This window comes from Cnephaeus nilssonii (genome assembly GCF_951640355.1).
Source record: "Cnephaeus nilssonii genome assembly, chromosome: 1".
Taxonomy (NCBI): domain Eukaryota; kingdom Metazoa; phylum Chordata; class Mammalia; order Chiroptera; family Vespertilionidae; genus Cnephaeus; species Cnephaeus nilssonii.
This window is the reverse complement of record NC_137072.1, coordinates 19138942-19165269: the sequence shown is the minus strand read 5'-3', so window position 1 is coordinate 19165269 and position 26328 is coordinate 19138942. Positions and strand designations below refer to the sequence as shown.

At 36.7% G+C, this 26328-nt stretch overlaps 1 protein-coding gene across 6 annotated transcripts in view; it reads right to left on the bottom strand.

Annotated features, from left to right (window-relative positions):
* ARHGAP21 (Rho GTPase activating protein 21) overlaps positions 1–26328 on the bottom strand; it is a 142562-nt gene that overhangs the window by 36153 nt on the left and 80081 nt on the right. For all 6 annotated transcript variants that reach the window (XM_079770346.1, XM_079770350.1, XM_079770351.1 and 3 more), the window contains exons 5-8: positions 21695–21787; positions 20022–20100; positions 16556–16610; positions 7067–8960 (exon numbers count right to left, since the gene is read on the bottom strand). In XM_079770346.1, coding sequence (XP_079626472.1) covers positions 7067–8960; positions 16556–16610; positions 20022–20100; positions 21695–21787 — 2121 coding nt within the window. The remainder of the gene's footprint in view (positions 1–7066; positions 8961–16555; positions 16611–20021; positions 20101–21694; positions 21788–26328) is intronic.

Genomic DNA, 26328 nt, shown 5'->3' with positions numbered 1-26328 from the left:
TTCATTCTGTGGTGAACAGTTTATTTAACAATCTTGGAACAAATAAATTTATTTAGTGAAAAGATGCCAATTCAAGCTTGGGAAATCTGAGCTGAGAATGGTGAATATTAAATTCAGAATTATTTTTTAGGCTAAGATTTAAAGAGAAAAAGACAGGATTAAAATTTAACAAAGTTTTAGGGCATTGTCAAAAGAATATGCAATCTGGAACCAGCCACCTACTCTGTCAGTTACCTGCTGAGAGATCTTAAGCAGAATACTTAACTCTCCTCATCCATAAAGTGTGTTATTTATTCCTGACCTAAATTTCCTACCAGGTTATCTTAAAGATTGTTGCATGAAATACTTAGTAGATTATAAAGTACTACAGAAGTTCTGAGGTGTGTTTTTTATTATTATATTAAAAATTACCTCATATCATCACCCAAATAATAAAAGCAAAAATCTCTAATAACTATTTATGGTGTCAGATGGGCACTAATTTATTGGGCTGATAAGTTAGTAAGTTATATGTCTAATCATGGATTGTACACCTAAAATGCATATAATAGTGTATGTCAACTTTAACAAAAAATTATTTAAAGTAAAAAAATTCAAGATAAAAAAACAAACAATGGAATCACAATTTTGGGAAAAGTTGATATATGAAAAAGATTATAAGAGGTAGAGTACGATTGTTCTCTTTATAGATTTGTTTTGCAAAAAGACTCAGTATGTATTTAGTATAAAAGAGGGTCAGGGGTGCTCACTGCATACTCCTACAATATCATTGTTGGCAATGAAGACTAGAGCTCTTTAAGATGATAACTGTGTATAAGGTGATAGTCACTCATTTCCATTTTTATAAAAAATTTTATTTTATTGTTTAAAGTATTACAAATAGTAGTACATATGTCTCCTTCCCCCACACCCACTGACCTTCCCCCAGCCTCCCCTACCCCCCGGCACATGCTCATTTCCATTTCTTGTGGGCAAATTTCAGATAGCTAGGCTCACCTGACTAGACACTGTCACTTACAATCTTTAAAACTTCTAAATTGGTTGAAAATGGCACTGCCAATAAGGCTACACCAATCTAATTCAATTTTAGTTAGGCTAACAAAGAGTATTAGAAATAGGGCCAAAAAAAAAAAAAGGGGGGGGGGAATAAATTTGAGATGACTTCTGGGTATAACTAAAACAGCTATATTTTCTTCACATTAATAGTTAAGAGTAGTATATATGTACAAAGTAAAGATTGTAGAATACATATTAATACTTGCTACTAAATATCAAATTATGAACTCATTATTCATTTTGTTTTGTGTTTACTTGCAAATGAGGTTGAAATTTATTTTTAAAACTTACCATGAAGCTTTAAAAAGTATATATGTGAGTTGGTGGGGGTAAACAAAATACTGTAGGTGACTGATATTCCCAATTTAAAAACAAATAAATTGGTTTATTTTCTAAATTTTTCTAAATCTTTCAGACAGGAAAAAATTAGATGTTAAATGTGTAAAAATGTGGGAAAATCTTTCTGTAGACATATCATTAACTCTTATTATAGATAAGAAAATAAAAGAATTAGCTCTATTATCTGATATTTTGGGACGAAAGACAAGGCATTTAAATGTCGCTGTTTTTTGCATTAGTGTATGATGATTTCAAATAACAAAAATAATTATTAAAATTACAGAATAGGATATTCTGGTGTGTGATGATACAAAAGCAAACCTAATTTCTTTTTTCATTTGAATTTAAATATCACATAAAATAGTGTAGAATATAGACCAACATACCCCAAAGTGTGTTTTATGGTATATTACAGAGAGATACTCTAAATCAGCAGTGGGGGATATCCAGCCCATGAACTGTGTTAAGTCCCATGAAATCATTTGGTCTGGCCCTGCCAAGGCAACCATAGGCGGGACTCAAAATTCAATAAATCTAGGAGTTGTTTTCATAGCAACATAAATTTATGTTAAGTGAATTATATTAAGCGAATGATGTTATGAATACCCAAATGGTCCTTGGCAGACAAAAAGGTTCCCCACCCCTGCTCTAAATGAAAGAGTTCATGGTCAAATACTTCTGAGAAAAACTGTATTACATCCTACCCAGAAAATTCACGATATATAACACATTAATGATTGTGAGAGTCTTATGGTTAAGATGAGAAAAATTCGTTTAACTATTTAAGCCCAGCATTTCTCAATTATCTGATTACTGGTCATTTTTCCCTCCTTTAACCCAACGGGATTAGTGTTCCTGGAAAACACTTGGAGAAATTGCAAACAGTCTCTCTGTTCCATTTCAATGCCGGCATCTATCCCACTAAAATATGTATTTCTTAAAATAACTAGATTGAAAGGAGAAGCATCTATGGGTCAAATAAAACTTTAAAGCTCAATAATAAAAGGATTTCAATAGTTAATTTTGGAACTTACATTTAATGAAATGCTGAAAGTTCTTTTATTGATTGGTTAGTTATGTACTTAACACAGTTACTGGAGCAAATTAATAAATACAGGGTGGGGCAAACTTGTGAGTACATGAGACACAGGGTTTATGCTTGTAATATTATGTATTAATTATTGAATCATTTATTATTATTATAAACCTACTTTTGCCCACCCTGTATTTTTTTGGACTTTGAGGTTACAGTAAAAGATTTTTAGTCAAAGAGCTAAAATATTTTCACAGTATAAAGGCAAGTATATTATGTAAAAGAAATGTACTTTTGATATTATGCACTAAAAATTAGATAAATTCTAAAACTAACTTCTTTCCCATACCTTTATTTCAAACAGCATTAAATTTTATAAAAACTATGAAAATGCTATAAAAACCTGGAAGGCACTGGTGTTGTTCAATCTCAGGGCCTAGAAAAATTTTTAAGAATGCTTATATCCTTGGATAATATTCACATATACAAGCACAGTAAAACTAATTGTTCCTAGTTCAGTTCTTTATTCTACCCTAATTCCACTGGTGCTGTAAACTGATACACCATAGTAATCATATGCTATATATTAAGGTTCTAAGAGGCTCACAAGAAATAAATGGACTATAGAAGCATTTCTGTGCTGGGGACTTTTTAAAAATCATGATTCATTAAACAAAAGATATTCACCAGGAACTATGAAGGAGACTCTAATAAGTACCTAAAGTGGAATCTGATCAAATCTAATCAGTGAGCATTTTCATTTGTAATAAAGAAAATTATTTATTTTAATAATTTTCCTAAATCTATATGTTTATAGAACTATATATTTTTATTGTTAGCCAACATTCTCTCTTTAATAACATAATTGACTTTTTTATTTATTTCTGTACTTAGCATAAATAGGAAGAAATATTAACATCTATAACTAGCACACTTTTTATTATTCTAATATAATCTCATTAATTATTCTTATCTAGTAGGAAGAAATTATGTTGCCAGTATTCTGAAAAGATCTCACAAGCCTTTGAAATACGGCCACAGGTTGTAGGGCTTTTTATGTCTTAGGAAATCGTAAAACAATCATTGGTCCTCAGTTACTGTCTATGAACTAGATGATGTAGAAGGTTCCCCCCTACAGTAAAGTTCTACCATTCTCGAGGTTAGCCTTAAGGGTACATACACTGAGTGGCCAGATTATTATGATCTCTGAACACATAATAATCTGGTCACTCAGAGTGAGTGTGTGTGTGTGTGTGTGTGTGTGTGTGTGTGTGTATTTTTTTTTTAGAGGCCTGGTGCATGAATTCGTGCATGGGTGGGGTCGGGCCAGCCTGGCCAGGGGGAGGGGACATGGGCGGTTGGCTGGCCTGCCTGCTGGTTGAACTCCTGGTCGAGGGGACAATTTGCATATTAGCCTTTTATTATATAGGATATACACTGAGTGGCCAGATTATTATGCGTTCAGAGATCATAATAATCTGGCCACTCAGTGTATATGAATATGAACAATTTAGGTTAAGACTCCCCACAATGTGTTCAACTTGAATATATCATAAACAATAAGTAAAATCAGAATTTTTTAAAAAGCTGATTCTGATATATCACTTGGCATTTTAATAGTTCAACAGCTTTAAAAAGTTTATCTAGAGAAGAAAAACTGAAATATTACCCAAAGAGAAGCACAATATATTGTCAAATTGTGAAGAACTCTTCATGAACTTATGAGGTAAGAGAGTAACAATATGGGTCTTGGCCTCAAAGCAAGGCCCATGCACCACACAACTTCAGGGGGCGCTCTTCACAATGCATTCTGTATAAATGGTGCTCTGTGATGTGGCTGAATCAGAGAAGTCTTCAATCCCTGTCTCTACCACTTATTGTGTGATTTTAGGGAAGTTAGTTAAGGACAGAGAACAGAACAAATGATCTAAAATCCTGGCACTCATGTAGTTTGTTTTAGCTCAGAAAACAAACATGTAATAAACAAAAACTACAAAACATACCAAGTGGAAACAAGTGATGTGAAGATAAGTAGCTTAAGAGGATAGGGAATTGCCAGGATCTGTGTATGTGTGTGGGGTACCTATTTTGGATAGGCTGCTTTGACAAGGTAATGTCAAAGAGCCATGTAGTGAGAGAGGGCAAGTCAGGCAGTGCCAGGGCCCTGAAGCAGGACATGCTTGGCAATTCCCAGGTGCAAAGCTGGCCTAGATGAAGATGGGATGAATGAACAGAAGATAGGACATGGAGTCAGAGGTGGAGTCATGTTGGGGGGCAGATCAAGGAATGCCTCACAGGCCACTGTAGGATTTTCCATTCTATTTTGGGTAACACAGGAAGTAAACAGAGGGTTAGAGTGGCATGATCTGATTTACACTTTGAAACATTACAGTGGCTGCTTTGTGAAGAAGAGGTGTGTGGGAGCCGATTAAAGACTTGGTACATGTGACAGGTGTTCTAAATTGGGGTACATGCTTGTCATTTAGGTAATTTTTCCAAATCTATTCCAAGAGTTATTCTAAAACAGAAATTTGACAATGAAGAGGTATCTTCTTTCAGCTTAAGTTAACTTACACACACTTTAGAAAGTAAATAGCATTGTTTATATCAGGGGTGGGGAACCTTTTATTCTTTCTGCCTAGGGCCATCTGAATATTTATAACATCACTAGAGGCCCGGTGCATGAAATTCGTGCACAGGGGTGGGTGTGTGTGGGGGGGTGTCCCTCAGCCCAGCCTGCACCCTCTCCAATCTGGGACCCCTCGAGGGCAGTCGGACATCCCTCTCACAATCCAGGACTGCTGGCTCCCAACTGCTCGCCTGCCTGCCTTCCTGATTGCCCCTAACCGCTTCTGCCTGCTAGCCTGATCACCCCCTAACCACTCCCCTGCCAGCCTGATTGATGCCTAACTGCTCCCCTGCCAGCCTATTTGCCCCTAACTGCCCTCCCCTGCAGGCCTGGTCACCCCTAACTGCCCTCCCTTGCAGGCCTGGTCACCCCCAACTGCCCTCCCTTGCAGGCCTGGTCCCTCCCAACTGCCCTCCCCTGCTGGCCATCTTGTGGTGGCCATCTTGTGTCCACATGGGGGCAGGATCTTTGAGCACATGGAGCCAGCCATCTTGTGTGTTGGAGTGATGGTCAATCTGCATATTACTCATTTATTAGATAGGATAGAGGCCTTGTGCATGGGTGGGGGCCAGCTGATTTGCCCTGAAGGGTGTCCTGGATCAGGGAGTGAGTTCCCTTGGGGCGTGGGGTGTCCTGGGCGAGGGACCCGTGGTGGTTTGCAGGCTGGCCACGCCCCCCGACGACCCAAGCAGAGGCCCTGGTATCTGGGATTTATGTATCTTCTACAATTGAAACTTTGTAGCCTGGAGCGGAGCCAAGCCTTCTGCTCACTCAGTGGCCGCAGCCATTTCTGTTGGGATTTATTTACCTTCTATAATTGAAACTTTGTAGCCTTAAGCGGAGGCCTGGGCCGGCAAGGGCAGGTGGAAAGCTTGGCTTCCTCCATCACCGGGGAAGTCCAAGCCTCCCTCCTGCTCTCCGTGGCCTCGGCCATCTTGGTTGGGTTTATTTGCATATTCGCTCCTGATTGGCTTGTGGGCATGGCTTGTAGGTGTAGCGGAGGTACGGTCAATTTACATATTGCTCTTTTATTAGATAGGATTCTCGAGCCATACAAAATTATCAACTTAAAAATTAGCCTGCTAGCCTGGCTGGTGTAGCTCAGTGGTTGAGTGTCGACCTATGAACCAGGAGGGTCAGTTTGATTCCCGGTCAGGCCACATGCCCGGGTTGCAGGCTCGATCCCCAATAGGGGATTTGCATGAGGCAGCTGATCAATGATTCTTTCTCATCACAGATGTTTCTATCGTTCTCTCCCTCTCCCTTCCTCTCTGCAATCAATAAAAATATATATTTAAAAATTAGCCTGCTATATTTGGTCAAACATTTAATTAACTCACCCCTAATGTCTTAGCAGGGCCAACCAAATGATTTCTCAGGCATATATCACCCGCGGGCCAGATGTTCCCCAACCCTGGTTTATATGGATGATAGATTACTAATTATCAAAACTGCTCTACCTAACTTTTGATTCAGATATATCATCAGCTAGGTACAATTTGGTTTGCTGAGTCCCTTGGCCCCAGAAAGTGGGAGTTTGTTTCATTTAAACAAAAACTTAAAAAGGGGACTGAATATGTAAAGTCTAAAAACAAAACAAAAGGGGAAAGAGGATAAGTACTTATGGCTCTGGTTTTAAGCACAACTTAGAAAATTCAGAAGAAATGCTTTATTTTTTAATATTTTTTAAAATTAATTTCAGAGAGGAAGGAAGAGGGAGAGAGAGATAGAAACATCAATGATGAGAGAGAATCATTGATTGGCTGCCCCCTGCATGCTCCCCACTGGGGATCGAGCCCGCAACCTGGGCATGTGCCCTTGCCCAGAATCGAACCTAGAACCCTTTAGTCCACAGGTCGATGCTCTATCCACTGAGCCAAACCGGCTAGGGCAGAAGAAATGTTTTAAAACCACAGTGTAAAATTTCTGTGCCTGTCAAACTAGAAATACTTTGCTATGAAGATGTGTTAAATATTGGACATACAGCCAATGACTATACATGAGCTCACCTATGAATGGGATGGAGGCCAAGGAGTCAGCAGGCGGACTGGTGCTGGAGGCCTTTCTTTCCTCAATCCTTTTTATATGGACCTCTCGGCGCGCGTCGTTAGGCAGCCAGCAGGTAGTGTCTGATGCGGTCTCGTGGTCATTTACTGCCAAGATGTAAGACTGATGCCTTAAAGGCTGCGGTGTTTGGCGACCAGAGGGAGGTTTTTCTCTTAGGATGACAGTTTCTTTATTATCTAAAGTATCTGACTCCTCAATTTCAGCCGCTTGTAAATGTACATCTTGGCTCCTTTGAGTGACAGGTAATTCTCCTTCTGAAGTGCCCAAGTTCTCATTCACCTGAGGGGCAGACTTAGGAGCTCCAGACAGACAGGGGGCTTTCCCAGTCTCCACCTGGTGACCGGGGACACTTTCAGATCTTAACCGCGTCTGCTGATTCAACAGACTGTTTTGATGCAAATGATTTACTGGTCTTTGGTCTTTGATAGAAACAAATGAATTCTGGCTAAATGATGGTTTTGTGACCTGCATCGAAGGTGCTTTCAGAGAATTACTTCTGACTTTGACAAGAGGTGACCTGTTTTGCGAAATGCCTTGAGGCAGTGACATTCCACAAGTGGTTTGAAAACTTCTGTTTGACTGAACTGTTTTTAGATCTGGTGGAATTTTTATAAACTGAGACACAGATCCCACTCCTCTGCCACTCATTCGCCTAATATCAGAATTAACAACACTCGGAGCCACGGTAAAATTGGAACCTCGGAAAGATTTGTGGATTTCTTGCTGCCTAGGTCTTTCATAAATGCCTCGTCTATCGTCCTGCTCAGTAAATCCACTCCACTTATAAGTCTGTTTTCTTTCTCCATTTGAATCTGGCATTTGACTTTCAGAAGCGACATTTTCCAAGGTTCCACCCTGTCCTTCGATATAATCCCATGAACGAGTCCTGTGATTGCTGAAACCAACAGGTGGGGCTGTGAGTGCCCCCTGCGACGCACTGCGTGGACAGTACTTCATTAGCACAGCGTCCTCCAGCCTCTCCTGGGACACACTGCGTTGTCGGATCTGCACCGACTGGGGCACTCGGTCGTGAGAGGCGCTGCGGCGTCGTACCTGCGAAGTCGTGCGGTTCGGTACCACCTGGTTATAGTCTGTTGTGCTCTGAGATGCTGCCCTTAAACTATCTAATCTTTCTTGAATTGTCCGACAGCCCATGTGCAATCGTCTGTTATCAATATACTCTTTGTAAGTTTTATAGTTTTTCCAGTCTATGTGCTGATGGGAATTTGGAGAATAATGATTGACAGACACAGAAGGAGAATCCAACGCCTGAGATCTTTTGCTTGAGATTCCTTCTGAATGTCCACTGTAATTGCCAGACTTGAGTAAAATTCCAGAAGGTTCCAACGATCTGGAGCCTGGAGCCTGATGCATTAGGTGGGCAGTGGGAATGGATGATGATGGTGATGTGGTTCTTGACACTGTTTTTAAAGAGGGCTGCTCACTTATGCCATACCTCACCTCTTCAGTTCTGTGTGAAGGAACTGTATGGTTGTTTCTATTAGGTAACAAATCTACAACCTTCTCAGAAGGTACAATGACAGTCCTCACACTCTCATTGCAAACACACACCACTGTGTTAGACTTTGCAACGTCTGTTGGTGATGGAGGCACTTGTATTTCCATTTTATAGGCCCTGCTGGGTTGGGTGAGTACTGGGGTACTGGTCTGCTGTTTGCTGGATGAGGAGTCTGGAGAAGATACTTCAGCTGGCGCTGCCATGGCTGAAGGGGCAGATGGCAGCCAGGGATAGCAGATTGGTGGAGGTTCGGGGATATTGCGGGCATTGCCACTGTAGGCTTCATTGCCTTTCAGGTAGGCATCTTGAGAATACGCCTACATGGAAATGAGAGGCAAGTGTCATTAAAAAGTCATTAAAAGAACAATAATTCCCATTCTGGCAATGCACTACTTTATTTTACGGTGCCCTACCTTGTTCCTGAGTGGCATTCACTCAAGCATGCATGCAAACACAACATCAGGGTGCACCACAAATTTAGAAAAGGGCTAGTATCTCAGAAATCAAATAAATTGTAGAATGTGCAACAAATAAAAATTACAATTGCCTATTTTCTCAAAGGATTAGAAGCACGCCAAAAATTTCCCCCCACCAATTAGATACAGCCAGATTGCTTCCAAAATTTTCCCCATTCAAGTTTCATGATTTTTCAGCAGTCGACAGGTTAAATCTCAGCAAAAGAAGATTCTGATCTTTTGCCCAGAATAGAGGTGAAAATATTAAAAATCTTAACCAAACACATTTCCATTTTAAGCACTACTGCTCTCATAAATTAGGTATCTTGATTAATGATTACTGAGTCCCCAAAAATAATCCATTTTGATAAATCAGGTCTTTCAACAGCCATGCTAAATATTTTAATATTTAAAATGAGAAGAATAGGCATGTTTAAGAAAGTAAGCACATATATTAAAGGCATAAAAACGTGAAAATAAAGGTAACTCACTTTTCTGTACATAATTCTTATTTTAAGCTCATGCAAAATTATATTGTACAAATTTATTTGGTCTCTTTTACTTGTTATGAGACGTTTCTCTACTACTAACAGGCAGGCATGCAGCTCAAATTCTTTTTTTTATCAATTATTTGTAAAATTACCTAGCAATATTTTTTAAAACTTAAGAAAAACTGAAATTAAACACAGAGTCTACAAAACAGAGCTAATCAATGCAACTCAGGACTGTTTAGCATCTGAGACAGCTAGGTGTGGTATCATATTACATATCCTCCTCTAATCAAAACAAGCTGCATTCAAGACTATCATCACATCCTGCCTTTGCATTAGATAGCTTGCAAAGCTCAAGCGCAGCCACAAACATAACATCACAGCAAAGGACTAAGGAAAGAGAGAGGGTGAGATACTTAGAAAATACAGATGCAGATAAATATCATGTTCTAAAACCAGTTATGCACAGGATAAAAAAAATTAAAAATAAAGAAAACAATGATCACAAACACATTCTGCAAATTAGTAAGATTAACAATATGGAGGGATTTCTCTAAGCAAACTTACAGTTTTAATCAATTGGCTTATTACAAATCTCTACCAAACATGACATAAAAAGCAAGGAAATGGCTTCTGTGCATTTCTTACCAGAGCTGTGACATCCTTTGTAAATTGTAGCTAGCAGAAAATAGGAAAACATAGTAGAAGCTGCTTACTGATATAAAGACAGAATCATGTTGTCACATTGATGCTGGAAACAGCAAGCTAAAAATACAGCTATACTGATTTCTCTGGAAGGTACCAAGAGAGGTAAAGGGCAGTGAAGCAGAAAGAATAACTTCAGTATCCTTCTGAGCATCTTTTTCTCGGACTTTTATCTGGTTCTCATTTGACTTGTCTACCATTCTTGAAAGCAAAAGCCACCTGAAGACATGCATTCCTAACAGATATTTTCTTCGCTGTGCACTGCTGCCTGACAGCGTGCTCCCAAGCTTCCCTTCCACAGGAGCAACATTGATGTCCCTCATTTCCCCTGAGCTGCTTCCCTCTCTGCTTCCAGATGACGAAACGAATGCTCTATTATGCATTTAAAATAGTACAACCTCCTCCTTCCCCTGTAAATCAGAACATAACCACGAGCAGTGGGCTGACGGCAGCAGCTTTTACACCATGATTTTGGGGGGAAAAAGAATGACTGTTTTATTAAGTAGGTTTCATTATGGAAATAAGTACTGAATAGGCAAAAAATACTACTTCCAGATAACCCTTCTTATAATGAATATTCTAAACATAAACTTAGTTGCACTGAGAAATTAAAGCGAAGTAGATAAAAGAAAACATGCATGCCATAATAGTTTTAGTGAATGAATACAGTCAGTCAAAATATACATTTTGGGTATGTGCACTGACATAACGAGCCTATCTTCTTAATGCTGATTATATTCACACCAATACTTTTCCATGAAAGGAACGCGGTGCTTGAATGAGTGAGCTCTCATGCACATCATTTCCCACGGCATGTCTGTGCAGTTTTATGAGGGATCAGCTGAGAGGGGGTGTGGGGAGTGTTCTCTGCGGTCAACGATGCAGGGAAAGGTGGGCTGGTTCGTGACTTCTCATTAATACACAACGCAAAACTCAAAAGAGAAAGTACAGACTTCTTTGGCCACGGAACCCATTTTCTCTAGGGGTTTCACATGATTAGAATTTCTGCTAGAAAATGCTGTTCTTTTAAAGATACCTCCTTTATTCAAATTTGGGGAGGAATATTTTAATAATAGAAGTGTATGACTGGAACTACCAAATATTTGAAAAATTATTTGACATACTTCAGACATTGCTAAGATTCCTATATAGCAATACTAAACAGGAAATAGTCTGTATTCATGGGTCCCCACTGAATTAACAGTAGACTGAATAAATAGAATGTCTTACACATACAGTACTGTCTAATGTAAGCAGATATAGTTGCAGTTAATAAAATATAATTCATTCAAGAGCATTACTGAATTTCTTCACATAGACTATCACTTCATAAACACTAAAAATCCTTGTTTATCTATCTATCTATCTATCTATCTATCTATCTATCTACTATCTAAAAGTTGCTCATTTTCATAAAGTTTGAGAACCAATACCATTCAATTAACATCCCTGGGGAAATCAGCAGCGCCCTAAGGCCATTATAGATTAGTATGTGTTCCAAGTGAGTCATGGACATACCTGGGAATAATTCTGGAACTTCTATGGCTATTTTGAGAGGTATGGTACAGACACAAATTAGCTTCCAATAAATTTAGGGAAGTAAATTAGGAATAGACAATATGCACTTTAAGGAACCCTTCTCTCCCATGATGTCTTTAAGTGTTCCACCAGAAAACAAACACCTACTAAGGAATGCTTTAGACTCCTTCAAAGAGGAAAGTGTTCACCAGGACTTGGGCAAACACTGGGTGGATCATCTGGAATGAATTACAATATACAACTCTTTGACGTGAACATGGAATACATTGATAAGGTTTTATATTCTTGGAACAGAACTAAAAACTCAGTAACTTGCTCAGCTGTGACTGTGGATCACTTTCCCTTGCATATTTGGTCAAAAAGTACCACGACTTTCATTGAGATGTCATGGTCTGACATATCAATGTTTTAATAAAGAAAAATGTATTATTTAATACTAAATAATCCTGAAATAATCTTTCAATTCAGTTTTAGGAAAGTTGCATTAAAATCACTATTCCCATACCTATGAAACTTATACCATCTAATAAATGATAAAAACAAACAACAAAATAAAAAAAACTCCTGCAGAATACATAAGCTGGTAACAGTAAAATTGCTGCCTGCCATTTTACTTTAATATGCTGACTTATTAAATTAATGCTATTACCTCTGAGAAAAGAAAAATAACGACATGTCTGTCTGTACAGCATAATATATGCCAACCATGCCACATGGGGTGTGGGAGAAGGGGACGGGTGGGTATTTTATACCTTTGTAAATTATTGGAAATTTTTCTAACAAGCATGTACTATTCTTATATTATGTAAAAACAGATTTTTTAAAAAGAACAAAGCAACTGCTACAAACTTGCCAAATGTGAAAAAAATCCCTCCAGAAATCCTACTGCTGTTTCTCTTACTCTAGGCAGGACCACCTAGATCCACACTTGACCAATGGATATCTTATTTTAAGAATATTCTACTGATTATAAAACAAATGATTATTTTGAAATTAATTCTTTTCTTTCAATTGCAGTTTGCATTCATTGTTATTTGGTATTGGTTTCAGGTATACAGCATAGTGTTAGACAGTCATATACTTTACAAAGTGTTCCTCCTGCTATTTCCAATACCCACCTGGCACCATATATAGTTCTAATAAATCTAAAGACAAACTTGGGTTAAATTACATTTTTTAAAATATATTTTTATTGACTTTTTACAGAGAGGAAGGGAGAGGGATAGAGAGTTAGAAACATCGATGAGAGAGAAACATCGATCAGCTGCCTCCTGCACACCCCCTACTGAGGATGTGCCCGCAACCAAGGTACATGCCCTTGACCGGAATCGAACCTGGGACCTTTCAGTCCGCAGGCCGACGCTCTATCCTCTGAGCCAAACAGGTTAGGGCTAAATTACAGTTTTCAATTTATATGATATCTTCATGCAGTGGAAAACAGAGCACTGGACTCAGAGCTCAGGTGTGAGTAAGAATAACAGCTCTGAACTAACTAGCAGTATGACTGTGATAAGCCACCCTATCTCCTCATCGGTAACCAATGGCAGAATAAGACTGTGGTTTAGTTTAGAGGTCAGGTTTTAGTTTCTGACCGGCTGGGTTTCAAATCCTAGTGCCATCACTTCCCGCCCTGTTACACTAGAAAAGGTGTTTCACCTTGCTATGTTTTTAACCCAGTCCAGCACCAAATAGGCTCAAAAGCCCTGATCAAACATTAGATATACCCAAGAATCTCCAGAGCGATCAGATCTGACCAACTCAAAATTTTGTTTTGAGTCCATTGAGCCAAATGCCTAACAAAATATCTTGAGGCATCCACTGAAAAAGATGTTGAGATTGAGTTCTCCTATCATCCGTCTACTCAAGAAAGTATTTCATTCAGCCAGCATCTCTGTTTAGGTGACTTGATGGATGGTGGCTATTTCAATCACACAGAGCTTTGAAGACGGTAACAAAACCATTTTGTATTTTTTTTTTAATGAAACAGGAAATGCTTCTTGTTTTGTAACAATAACTTACAAATAAAATACTGTCAAAGTGAATAATATGAATGTAACACTATTCATCATTAATCCAGAAAATATACGTTGGTTTAAAAAATTAAGCTTCCAGGTACAGGAGTACTATGACCAGCACTAGTTAATAACATAATGAATTATTCTTCACTTTACTTCATGTATTTCAACATTCTATCATTGTCACCTGTAAAGTATGAAATTTATTATCATTATTATACTTGTCCTTACATGAGTCAAGTTTTAAACCAAACTACAGTTTCTCTGTCCTCTCAAAGATGAGCCTGGTACTTCTAGAACAATGTGGTCCGTATATCACTTCAGGAACAAAATTTCATGGACACACCCAACCTGCCTACCCAACAAACATATACAAATTATGATAGGCTTCTTCCCTCGGGTAAATAATTTTTACAGTGGCTGTAAAAATGGTCATGTTTACTTTTTCTTTACAATAAATATTCAATCTCATGGGACAAATACATCTTTATAAGTATATATTTGGGATATCAATGTTAAGACTGCCATAAATACTTCTTGAAGGCCCCTCATAGAATTTTTAGCTTTAGAATCTGTCAGAAGTATTTGTAATGAGATTTTTAAAATCCCACATTCTTTTTTTGTTTGTTTGTTTTGTAATAGCTTTAAAAAAAAATAACACTTGTAGCTATTCCAACTAAAAACATTTATGCAGAAAAGAAATTGCCCCGTACTAATGGAACAATGCATAGAGTGAATTAATTATATACACTCCTTCAGTTTCCTAATGAATTACAGTACATCCAAATGTGAATAAAGGCTGTGTTTTTAAGTGAGGTTTTCTTTTATTATTAGGGGGAAGAGCTTTTAATATCTTATGATTCACGTAACACGTTTTAAAAATGAGTTTTCTGTTACAATATCCCAGCACCCTTTACTGATGAACCTTGAAGATGTATATACTCATGTCATTGTAGTGAACCAATTTTCCCCTCTGTTTGCAACCCTTTGCATTTTACCTTTATTTTAAATGTATTTATCTTAAGTATAATATAACAAGACAGATAAATTAACCTAATGTTCCACTGATCGCATCATTAGAGAATGATTCCTTCCGCTGTGGCTGCTGCTCTTCATCAACCACACAGCAGGCTGGGGCAGTAATCCCGTGTTTGCTTCCCTCCCTGGGCATCTAGTGCCATGCCAGCCATTCTGTGAAATGTGCACCGCTCAAAACTGCGTCCAACCAGTGCCTTCACTTTGGCAAGGAAAGCGTCGACTGAAGATGAGAAAACAGTTCTGTTTTGGGAGTACATTCTGTCCTTGAGTCACCAGATTGCACAGAGGGTACAAGGTAAAGCTTTCCCTGCCATCTGTCTATCATTTTCTAGTCCTTGTTGAAGGGGAGCAGTAGAGGAAGACCCTGTCTATCTCTTATCTAGTGACTTCCGTGGTCTGCAGTGGTTATGTCTGCTACTCTCTCACTCTGTGCTATCTTCAGGGTAGGAACTCTACCACCAGCTCTATATGCCTCGGCAGATCACCTCGGATAGTGGCACCTTCCTTGCCGAGGCTTCAACCCCAACAGACTGTGTACTTAAGATGGTTAATCTGTTATCAGTAAAAAGCCATTCCCAAATAAAATCAACACACCTTGTAAATACAAGGTTGAATTCCCTGGATTTCAGTTCATTATATTTACATGTCAGTGTATAAGTTGAATCATTAGAATCAGCTTTAGTGACATTTTTGTAAAAACAAAAGTTCATAGAAGATTACTTAGGACTTTGGTTGAGCTAAGTTCAAACTAATGCCCTACAAATGAAAATCATTACTTCACAATTTCCATTCCCACCACAAAGGTTCTATAAGTTCCCTATTTTTCTTGAATAAGAAAAAAACAACTATTCACTAAAAGGAATGAAAAAACAAAACAAAACTTTAGTGGCAACTGCCATTTCCTAGATCTAATTATTAGCTTTTAGTGTACAACTTAATGGTTTTGCTCATGCTCTTTTATTCTACAGAATTGCAAAGTTAATTGAGGAAAAATACTAATTTCTTAAATAAAATTTATATATTTTACCATCTTTTTACTTTCAGCAATATTTAAGCTTACTAAAGCAGGAAAGTATTCCATTCCATTTTTCTTTTTAAAAATGAGAAAAATACTTTAAATGCCAAAGTTTTCAATAATATAGTTTCATTTCCTCTCTAAGACCTTAATATGTTTCCCTTAAGTTGTAGATTCATTTATTGTGAATATTACTAATGGAATTGATACTGTTAAACAAAATTACTTGCTAATTTATAAACAGTAATACGTATTGGAAAATTAAGAAATGGCTTTCATAAAATTTCTCATATTAGAAAAAATATTCTAATTTCTGCAGATAGGGTTTGCACCCTGAGGTTTGGCTTTTGGTCACATGACTACCTAGAAAGCAACATTTGGGGTGAACTCTAAGGATGTCATTGCAAATGACAACAGTAAGAAAAGTTCACTGTGGAATCAATAACACATTTTCATATCACTTAATTGCAAAATATTGACAATGGTCTTTTTTCTTTTTTAAATAATGTGGCAAATTCCAGACTCTGCTAATTGAACAAGAGAGTTTGGGTTTTTTTTTCCTATAATTTTAAAAAAATCAATTTCCTCTTTAAAAGATTTTTATTAACACTCATGACTAAAAAAACAATTCATATTTGAATAAATAAAACTTACCACTTGGAGAATGTCTTCATCTTTTGGCATAACACTAAGTTCCAATGTTGTATCACTGAAATTGAAAATATACAAATACTATTTTAGGGGAGGTGGGAATATGTAAGAAAGACATCAAGAAAAAAATAGTTAACTCCGAAGTATTTCTTAAATTGATTAAAGTTTAAGTTTTAACTTAAAAAATCTTTATTTTTTTAAATCCCAAGAATTAAAATGAAATTAATTCAAAAAATATATATATATATACACACACACACATATACACATATATACTAATTATATATGAAAAAGAGCACCCTGCCATATATTTGAGCTATTCATAATCAGTCAAGACTTCTTTATAATTTAGAAACATAATTTAATTTATAAACAAAGTATATTACTTATATTAAAAAGTCCTAGAACAAAATTCATCAGTATATAATTTGTCGTTATTATTTTACTTCAAGTAACAGAACAAATCACACATTTTTAGCACATATTATCACTATTTATCAAGTTAACAAGTACATGAATATAAAAATAACCAAAGATCCCTCACATTTAACATTTTAAACAATATTAAGCATTCTCATTTTGAAATATTCCCTTTGGTCCTCAGAGGTGAAGAAAATCAGAGTTCACCATCACAAGTTTTTTTTTTAATGTTTCTATTGATTGTAGTGATGGGGAAGGGAGAGGGATAGAGAGATAGGAATATCAATGAGAGAGAAATCATTGATTAGGCAGCCTCCTGCATGGCCCCTACTGCGGATGAAGCCTGTAACCCAGGCATGTGCCCTGACCAGGAATCGAACCAGTAGCCTCTTGGTTCATGGGTCGCTGCTCAACCATTGAGCCACACCAGCCAGGCACAACTTATTTTTTCATTGATTTTAGAAAGAAGAATGGAGGGGAGAAGAGAGGGAGAAAGAGAGGAAGAGGGAGAGGGAGAAGGAAAAGGAAAAGGAGGGGGAGAGAGAGAGCGCGCGCGTGAGAGAAAAGAGATCAATTTATAACATTTTTTAAAACAATATGGTATTTCAACTACTGTGCTTTCTTCTTTACGATAGAATTTTAAAGCCTTTATAAAAAAACGCAACATCTCATTTTATTTTGGTACTGTAAATTTCCTGTTCAAAATGACAGACCATTTTTCTACATATGAAAAAGTTCAAAGGAGTAAATTATATTGAGTCTTGCGACCTGGAATCGCATTTAGATAAGGCAAGGAGCGTGGTCCTATCCCCATCAAGTGCTTCAATATCTAACCTAACAGTATCAGGTAGCATTTTCCCCAATACAATCAAGAGATTAAAAAACAATCAACAAACAACAAAAAACAACAAAATCTACTAGTTTATGGGTGTCTCTTTTTGATAGATTTGAACCCTTACTTGGGGGTTTATAAATGCTAAGAAAATAGAAAACCAGTAGAACCACAGGTTCAAATGAATGTAACTAGTAAAATATATAGGTATTTGTATTTCAATGTTTAGAGTTGGTAGAAAATACATACTGATGTTTAGATAAATTCTTCTGCAAGGGTACATTGTTACATTAATATACTACAGAATCTCAATGGCTTTGTGCTGCATTTTCCATTTGCTAACAACAGCAGATAAAAGGAACACGATTTTTAAAAAGAAAATAGGCCCAGCCGGTGTGGCTTAGTGGTTGAGCATGGACCTATAAACCAGGAGGTCACAGTTCAAGTCCCAGTTAAGGGCATATGCCTGAGCTGCGGGCTCGATTCCCAGTAGGGGGCATGCAGGTGTCAGCCAATCAATGACTCTCTCTCATCACTGATGTTTCTATTTCTCTCTCCCTCTCCCTTCCCTGTCTAAAATCAATAAAAATATGTTTTTTAAAAAATAAGAAAGAAAATAGGATCAGGAAAAATCAGGATTTCTCTATTTTTCAAATTGCTTCATTGGCTAAAAAATTAAGAATGTTATTTCATTTGAAAGATGAACTGCACCAATAACGAAAATAAATAAATAATGTGTATTTTGAGGGAAACAAAGATTATAGTTATGGTCACTTGGAAAAGCCTATTTTTAAAGAAGACATGTTAACAAATACACTAAAAGTCCTCAAAATGCAGGCTGACAAAATATATTGGTATATCTACGATGATCTAAATTATTTCGAAGAAAAAGAAATTTGGGGTATATCTCCCCACTGCCTCTGGAGAGACTTCAGATGCTTCACCAGTCCCCAAGGCTCCTCAATACTCTAAGATCAATTAGTATCACTGTAAGAAACACCTAGACTTCAACATGAGAGGCTAGATTTAAGATTTGCTTTCTTTAAGATTGTCATGATATATTAAAATAGTAAGAATACTCTGAGATCAATAAGTCATGATCACATTATCTAATTGTAAAAATGACAATATATTAGGGCATCTGTGTAATTAACAGATTATAGTCTCAGACATCGTTAGAGAAACTTGATAGACATCTTTATAAAATAAAAATCTTCAACTTAATTACAGGCAGGTGGGGATGGATAATATAAGGCACTATATAATCCAAAAGTTAATATACCTTAATCTGGGAAAAACCTACAGTAGTGATTATCTAGAAATTAGACCCCAGATTCATGCATACTCTTGACAGAAATTCAATATGGTAACCTTTTTGGCTTTCAATTTCTTTATTTGTAATTTAAAAAATTTTTCTAGGTGTGTGGTAGAGAAAAAGAGTGTAGAACTAAACTATCTTTGAGGTCTTATAGATAGTCACTCTACAAATATTTATTTAAGCTTTAAAACTCAAAATTCTATCCTTCTGCACAATGCAGGCAGACAAATGGATTAAAAAGATAATTTCTTGCTATATTTGTTAAAACAAATGAATAAATTTGAGCCAAGGAATATTATTCAATAAGCTATTTAAAGATTACTAAGAGGTTTTGTTTGTTTTTTAAATACATTTTTATTGATTTTAGAGAGAGAGAGAGAGAAAGGGGAAGAGAGAAAAAAACATTGATCGGCTGCCTTATTCGCCCCACCTACTGGGGATCGAGCCTGCAACCTGGGTATGTGCTCTGACAGGGAACCAAACCACCAGCCTTTTGGTGCATGGGACATGCCCAACCAACTAAGCCACACAAACCAGGGCAGTAAGAGGTTTTAAAATCAATTATGTATGCATTTATTTATATATTTTTGTAAACAAATTAACATTTGTCACTTCAAATAAAAGTGGGAAACTTACAGAAAATCTAAAGTGCATGCCTGTTAGACTCTAAAGGATTTTAATCACGTTTGATAAAACTGTCAAAGCAAAGCTACCAACTAAGCTATCCTCCGAGTTTCTTCCTGGCAACTCCCAAGTGCGTTATCCACTTTAAGAGAAAGTTCCACATCTCCACATCACACCAATTTCCTACAGAAGTACAATGTTGTATTCAATCTACTTGCTCCACTGATTTACAAAACCCATCTTTGGCAAAATTAATTGTATTTCAAGAATCTTACCTGTTCTGAATTAAAGCAATTACTTGGGAATAGGTCTTTCCAATAACACTTTCTCCATTGACTTTTATAATTCGGTCACCTTCAAAGAAAATTAAAAAAAAAAAAAATCACATGAAGAATTTCTAAAGAAAGTCACTTCTGAATACTTTTGAAATATGCCTTGAGTAGCACACTTATTTTTTAATGTATCCTTGCTCATTAAAAATAAATCTAAACTTTAATATATCTGGCTTCTTATGAAATACTAGAGGCCTGGTGCACGAATTCATGCACAGGTGGGGGCTGGCCGGGGGAGGGGCTGTGGGCGATTGGCTGGCCAGCCTTGCCCCCTGGTTGAACTCCCGGTCAAGGGGACAATTTGCATATTAGCCTTTTATTATATAGGCTAGCCATGTTTTAAATAAGAGGTCTAGTCATTGATGAATTTAGACACCTCAAAAGGTATAGTCACTGAGTGACCATAGCTCTATTTATGCCTCTATCAGCTATTTTCTGAGTTGTAGTTTTCCTGTTTACTCTGTCATTTGTGACAGAGAAACATTATTCAATAAACTTAAACAACTGTTTTAGTACCTTGGTGCTAATTCTATACAGCTTATTTACTTGTAGTATTCTCCCAAGCTATTTAGTTTATTGATTAGCACTGTATGACAGAACTTAAATATGGGTATGCACATGGTTTAATGTGTTCTTCATTTTAATAGGGAAACAGACATTTGGATTACTCAGAAAAACTCAGGGGAGTAGAAAGGAAAAGACTGGGAGAAAAAGGACAGGCAAAAAAGGAATAAAGGAAAAAATGTCCTTTGTATGTGCTTATCACAGTATCTCCATTTCATCTTCTCAACCTTGTGAGGCTTAGAATGTGATGGGTGATACCTTCTTGGAAATGGAATCCCATATGTGCACTCACATGCACATTATACATATTACTGATATTGAAATTAGGCTTACTTTAAGTGTGATGAAAGAGACAATTAAGGTAAGTAATAAAGGTAGGTAACAATGCACCCTAATAAATCTTAGCAATGACACTCACTACTGATATTTGAAATTTTCTGTAGCTAAAAAGACATTTTATTCAAAAGCTAATAAAAGATAGTTTTTTACTAATACCCATTTTAAATTATTTCATATTCAAAAACAACAGAGAAATAAAATGTGTGCAGCCCGGCCGGTGTAGCTCAGTGGTTGACCTATGAACCAGGAGGGCACAGAATGATTTCTGGCCGAGCATATGCCTGAGTTTCGGGCTCGAACCCCAGTGTGGGGAGTGCAGGAGGCAGCAGATTAATGATTCTCTCTCATCAATGATGTTTCTATCTCTCTTCCCCTCTCCCTTCCTCTCTGAAATCAATAAAAATACATATTTTTAAAAAATGAAATGTGTGCAAAATAGGTTCTTTAAAAGGGCCTCTGAGAGTCCATTATCTGAGTGATAACCCAAACTGCCCACAATTTATAATTTACATTAAGTTAGTTCTGTTCAAACCCATCTATTTTGGTACCAAGAAACAATCAATTAGGTTTCAAAAAATAGTAATAATAGATGTGAAGAAAAGGCAGAAACAGGCAAAAGTATAATTAAAGAAAAATTAGGAAGTGAAATATGGAAGAAGAAAAAAATGGAGTGAAAAAGAAATAAGGTGTTGTGTAAAGAAGAATATCAGCACCTGTGCATAATCCGGCCTCAAAAGCAGGTCCTCCTTCTTTAACCTGCTTAACAAATATGGTATCCATTGGTTCCAAGCGGTTTCTTTGTTTTCCTGTGGAGAGAAAATAAAGCCCAAGGCATAGTTTAATTTCACAATATTTTATTGAAATATCAAAATGTAAAAAGTAATTTAATTGAAACAATTAACGATTTTGAATGAGTATTAAATACATACCCTAAATTTGTATACTAAAATCATAATTTAGGAGTTTTCACTAATTCAAACGATTATTTTGCTTCTTCCATAAAACAACAATAGTAATAGTGTCCATTTACTGGGTACATTCTGTATGTAAATTACTACACTAAGTACTGTGCACACCTGAGAGCTAATTTCCATAGCAAGTAAGTATTACTATCACCATTGCATAAAAAGAGGAAACTGAGGCTCAGAGAGATTAAGTAAATTCTCCAAGGTCATAGGTAGATTACACAGGCACTACTCACTACCACTTTTTACCTTGCCTTGTGCTAAATAAGCTTTAAGTTATAACAACGAATAAGGCACAGTCCTTCCCCCTTAAGGATTCTGGTGGGAGAGAAACATACAAACAAAGAATGGCACTATACACTGAGTGGCCAGATTATTATGATCTCTGAACGCATAATAATCTAGCCACTCAGTATATATATATTAGAGGCCCGGTGCATGAATTCGTGCATGGGTGGAGCCTGGCCAGGGGAGGGGACATGGGCGGTTGGCCGGTCTGCCTGCTGGTCGAACTCCTGGTCGAGGGGACAATTTGCATATTAGCCTTTTATTATATAGGATATACACCGAGTGGCCAGATTATTATGCGTTCAGAGATCACAATAATCTGGCCACTCAGTGTAGTATAAAACACATACAGTCCTGACTACGAGGAGCACACGATCACCTCTGTGAGTCAAGTATTTCATAAATTGCTGTCCATGAACCATCTACAGTAACATCTAAGGTGCTTGCTAAAAACCAATGTTCCGGGTCCAATCAGAAACCTGCTGGGACAACAAGTGTTCCAGATGACCCTTACACATACTAATATTTGAGACCAACTAACAGTTTAAGTACATTAGAAGCCAAGGAAAAACTCACAGATAAGAGGACATTTAAGCCAAATGATAAGCATCGTGGTAAGTAGAATGGGGAACAAAAAGGGAAACACACACAAAAAGGGGGAGACAGTGATTCTCAGAGTGGTCCCAGACCAGCAGCATTACTCTCATCAGGGAATGCGTTACAAGTGCAAACTTTTGGACCCCACCCCAGATCTATTGAATCGGAAACTCTGAGGTGACTGTGAAACACACAACAGTTTGAGAACCACAGCCTTGACCTTAAAGAAGAATATGACAACTTACATGCATGGAGTAACAGAATAATACTTGTTAAATAGCAATGCAAGGCAGAAAATGATTGGATGCAAATAAAGAATTCATAATGATTTCCATATAAAACTGAATTTTTATTATCATGGTATATCACAAAAGTGGCCCAAAAGAAGGTTCCCAGGAAAGGAATATTGATCAATAGCTCCCCTTACATACTTAGTTATTTACTCTGAAAGAAGTCTTCCTAATTAGTGAACGACTAACTCACGTACTAAAAAAACAACAGGGTTTAGTGAAAATTGCTTGTGTTTTAGAAGCCAGTAGATATGGACTCAAATCCTTACTTTGTTATTTGATAGTTCAATTGCAATTAAGTAAACATTTTTACATAAAGAAATAATTACTTTTTTCCTATAATATAGATAATTATTCTATGTTTTTATACTCCTCAAGGGGTTCTCAGAAGACTAAATGTGGTAACATTAGAATGCTCTCGGCATGGCATGTAATTGAAGTAATTCCTCAGTAAATGTATATTTCCACTCTTCTTTGCATACAGCTTAAATGAGGATGAGTGTCATATTTTTATGTTCTCAATAATTAAAATTTTGAATGGTTATAAAAACACACTTTCAAAATATCTCATCCAATTTTAAATACTATAAATCTACATTAAATATATATCAGGTATCTTCCCAAGGAAATTCTATACAGCCTTCTCTCTATATTCAGATAACATGAAAATATTGTAAATCCTTTTGTCACTTCTGATTAGCGATGGCAGTTATGACAGACAACCATGAGTGCTTTCTCCATGAGGTTTAGGAGGAAAAAGAGAACTAATAATAGTCAAATTCCTACTACATAGAAGAATGTCCTAATTCTTAAAGTTCTTAGGGACTAATTATATCTGCAACTTTATTTTCAAATGATTTGAGGGGGGAAAATAAACCAAGATACCCACACACCCAGACGCAAACATGGATAAAGCAAACATAGCAACATGTTCATTGGTGAATCAAGAAGCTATACTCTGAAAAAGTTTTTTTAAAAAGCTGGGGGAATTTTTCTGTATATGCCATGCTTTATTTTCTTTCATAAAAGCTATCACTCACTACCTGAAATTACATTTTTATTTGCTTACATATTGGTTGTATGTCTCTCCCACTAGACTGAAGAGCAGGGATTTTGTCACGTTCCCTTATATCCATGACACCTATGACAAAACCTGACACAGAGCAGGCATTCCATAAGTCATTAGTCAATTAATGAGTAAACTTATTAATTCTCACGAGTCTTCATGATGGGCGCTGTGATCTCAATACCACACTGTACTGAGGAAGAAGCAGAGACTGAATACTTGCGAAGAGAGCAGGGATTTGAACCCAGGCTGGAATGTGAACATGGTGCTCCATGCTGCTTCAAAAGGAACTGAGTTACTTATTCATTTGTCAGGCTTTACGGAATACAAGTAGACAGTCCACTTACAATTACTTAGAAAGGATGCAAATACTTAATTCTCATCAAATTGGTTATCAGGCTAGGTCCCTTGCTGGCCAACTCAGCCTTTACAACAGGTGGCATTAGGTAAACCATCTATTTTTCTCTTGGCTCGAGACTTGAGGGTTTAATAAGTTTTGTTGTATCAGGTCATTGCTTGCATGAAAAAATTTACATAATAAAAAGAAGAAACATTTTTCTTATGAATGTCTTCTAGTCTACTGTGTCCCAAAGGTGATAACACCAGACTTAGTTATTTAAAAATATAAAATGTCGCCGAAACCGGTTTGGCTCGGTGGATAGAGCGTCGGTCTGCAGACTGAGGGGTCCCAGGTTCGATTCCGGTCAAGGGCATGTACATTGGTTGCGGGCACATCCCCGGTGGCGGGTGTGCAGGAGGCAGCTGGTCGATGTTTCTCTCTCATCGATGTTTCTAGCTCTCTATGCCTCTCCCTTCCTCTCTGTAAAAAATCAATAAAATATATTTAAAAAAATAAAAAAGAAAAAAAGAAAAATATAAAATGTCAATGACCATTAATGAATTCTACAAAATAATAAAAAGTTGGCTGAGTAGCAATGTAGTGACTTTTGAAATTTTTGATAGAAAATTTTACTTATACCGAATAGATGTAGTCCAAAATAATTTGATTCTAAATTCAATAAAGGAAATGCTAATTTTGCAATGACTACTTGTGTAAAAAATTGACACTTTGCCAATGACAAGTCCCTCAATACGCTATGCCTGAAAACATATGAGTAGACTAAATGAAATATGAAATAGACTAAAAAAGAGCCCAATCCTATAGCAAGCCCTATTATATCTGCTGAAACCTATACTTTTGATTCTTGTTTCTGGGCTTTCCTTTCTGGACATTCTCCAAAATTCTGACTTGCTATTACTACCTAGATATCACCTATAGCACAGAAAAAATTTCCCATAGATATCCATTAATTACAGGCTGGGTCACTACGAAATATACGTCTCCTCAATTTCCATATTCTTTAACTCCAAGTCTTGAGTTAAACACTTGGTTCATTAATTTGAACAGTCTTCTTTTTAATATTTGCTCTTTGCAGTTCTACTGGAATTGGAAAGCCATGGTATCAAGTTTAAAGTGTATTATTCAATCTCTTGTGTCTTAATTTTTTGTAAATCAGTTTCTAGATATGAAAAACTAAGAGCTTGATCTTGAATTCTGGCAATTCTCCAGGAAAAATGACTCCTCACTTCTGCATGACAATTTGGCAGCGTCAGACGGCTTCCCTGGCAATTCTTAGCAAAGGCCTCTTCAATTCTACATCTGTATTTTATAATTTTTCGTGTTTTTTTTTAAGAACACAAAGGACAGTTAAAATACCTTATTCATGTGTCATTTCCTTGACCTTATCAAAAGAAAAGGAAAATGTTTCCTTTTAGCACCCACATGTAATTAAATCTTTCTATATTTGAGAAAAAGGAAGTAAAAATACAATAATCTTACATGACATTTTGAATAATTATAAAGGCAGTGTTTATTAAAATATATTTCATTTTCAAAATTGACCTATCAGTTGTTAAAGTGTGTGTACATTTTTTTGAGACACCCTTAGGTAGTAGCTGCCAAACAAACATTGGATAAACAAGCAGGTAGACATGATTTTTATTCTCCATTTCCAGTATCATGTAGTAAGTAGGTCAGAGTGTGGGCCCTGTGACCTGACTATATGGTTTAAAATCTTGGCTCTACCACTTATTTTCCAAGTAGGATTTCCAGATTCCACAATATTTGGTACATACTTGTA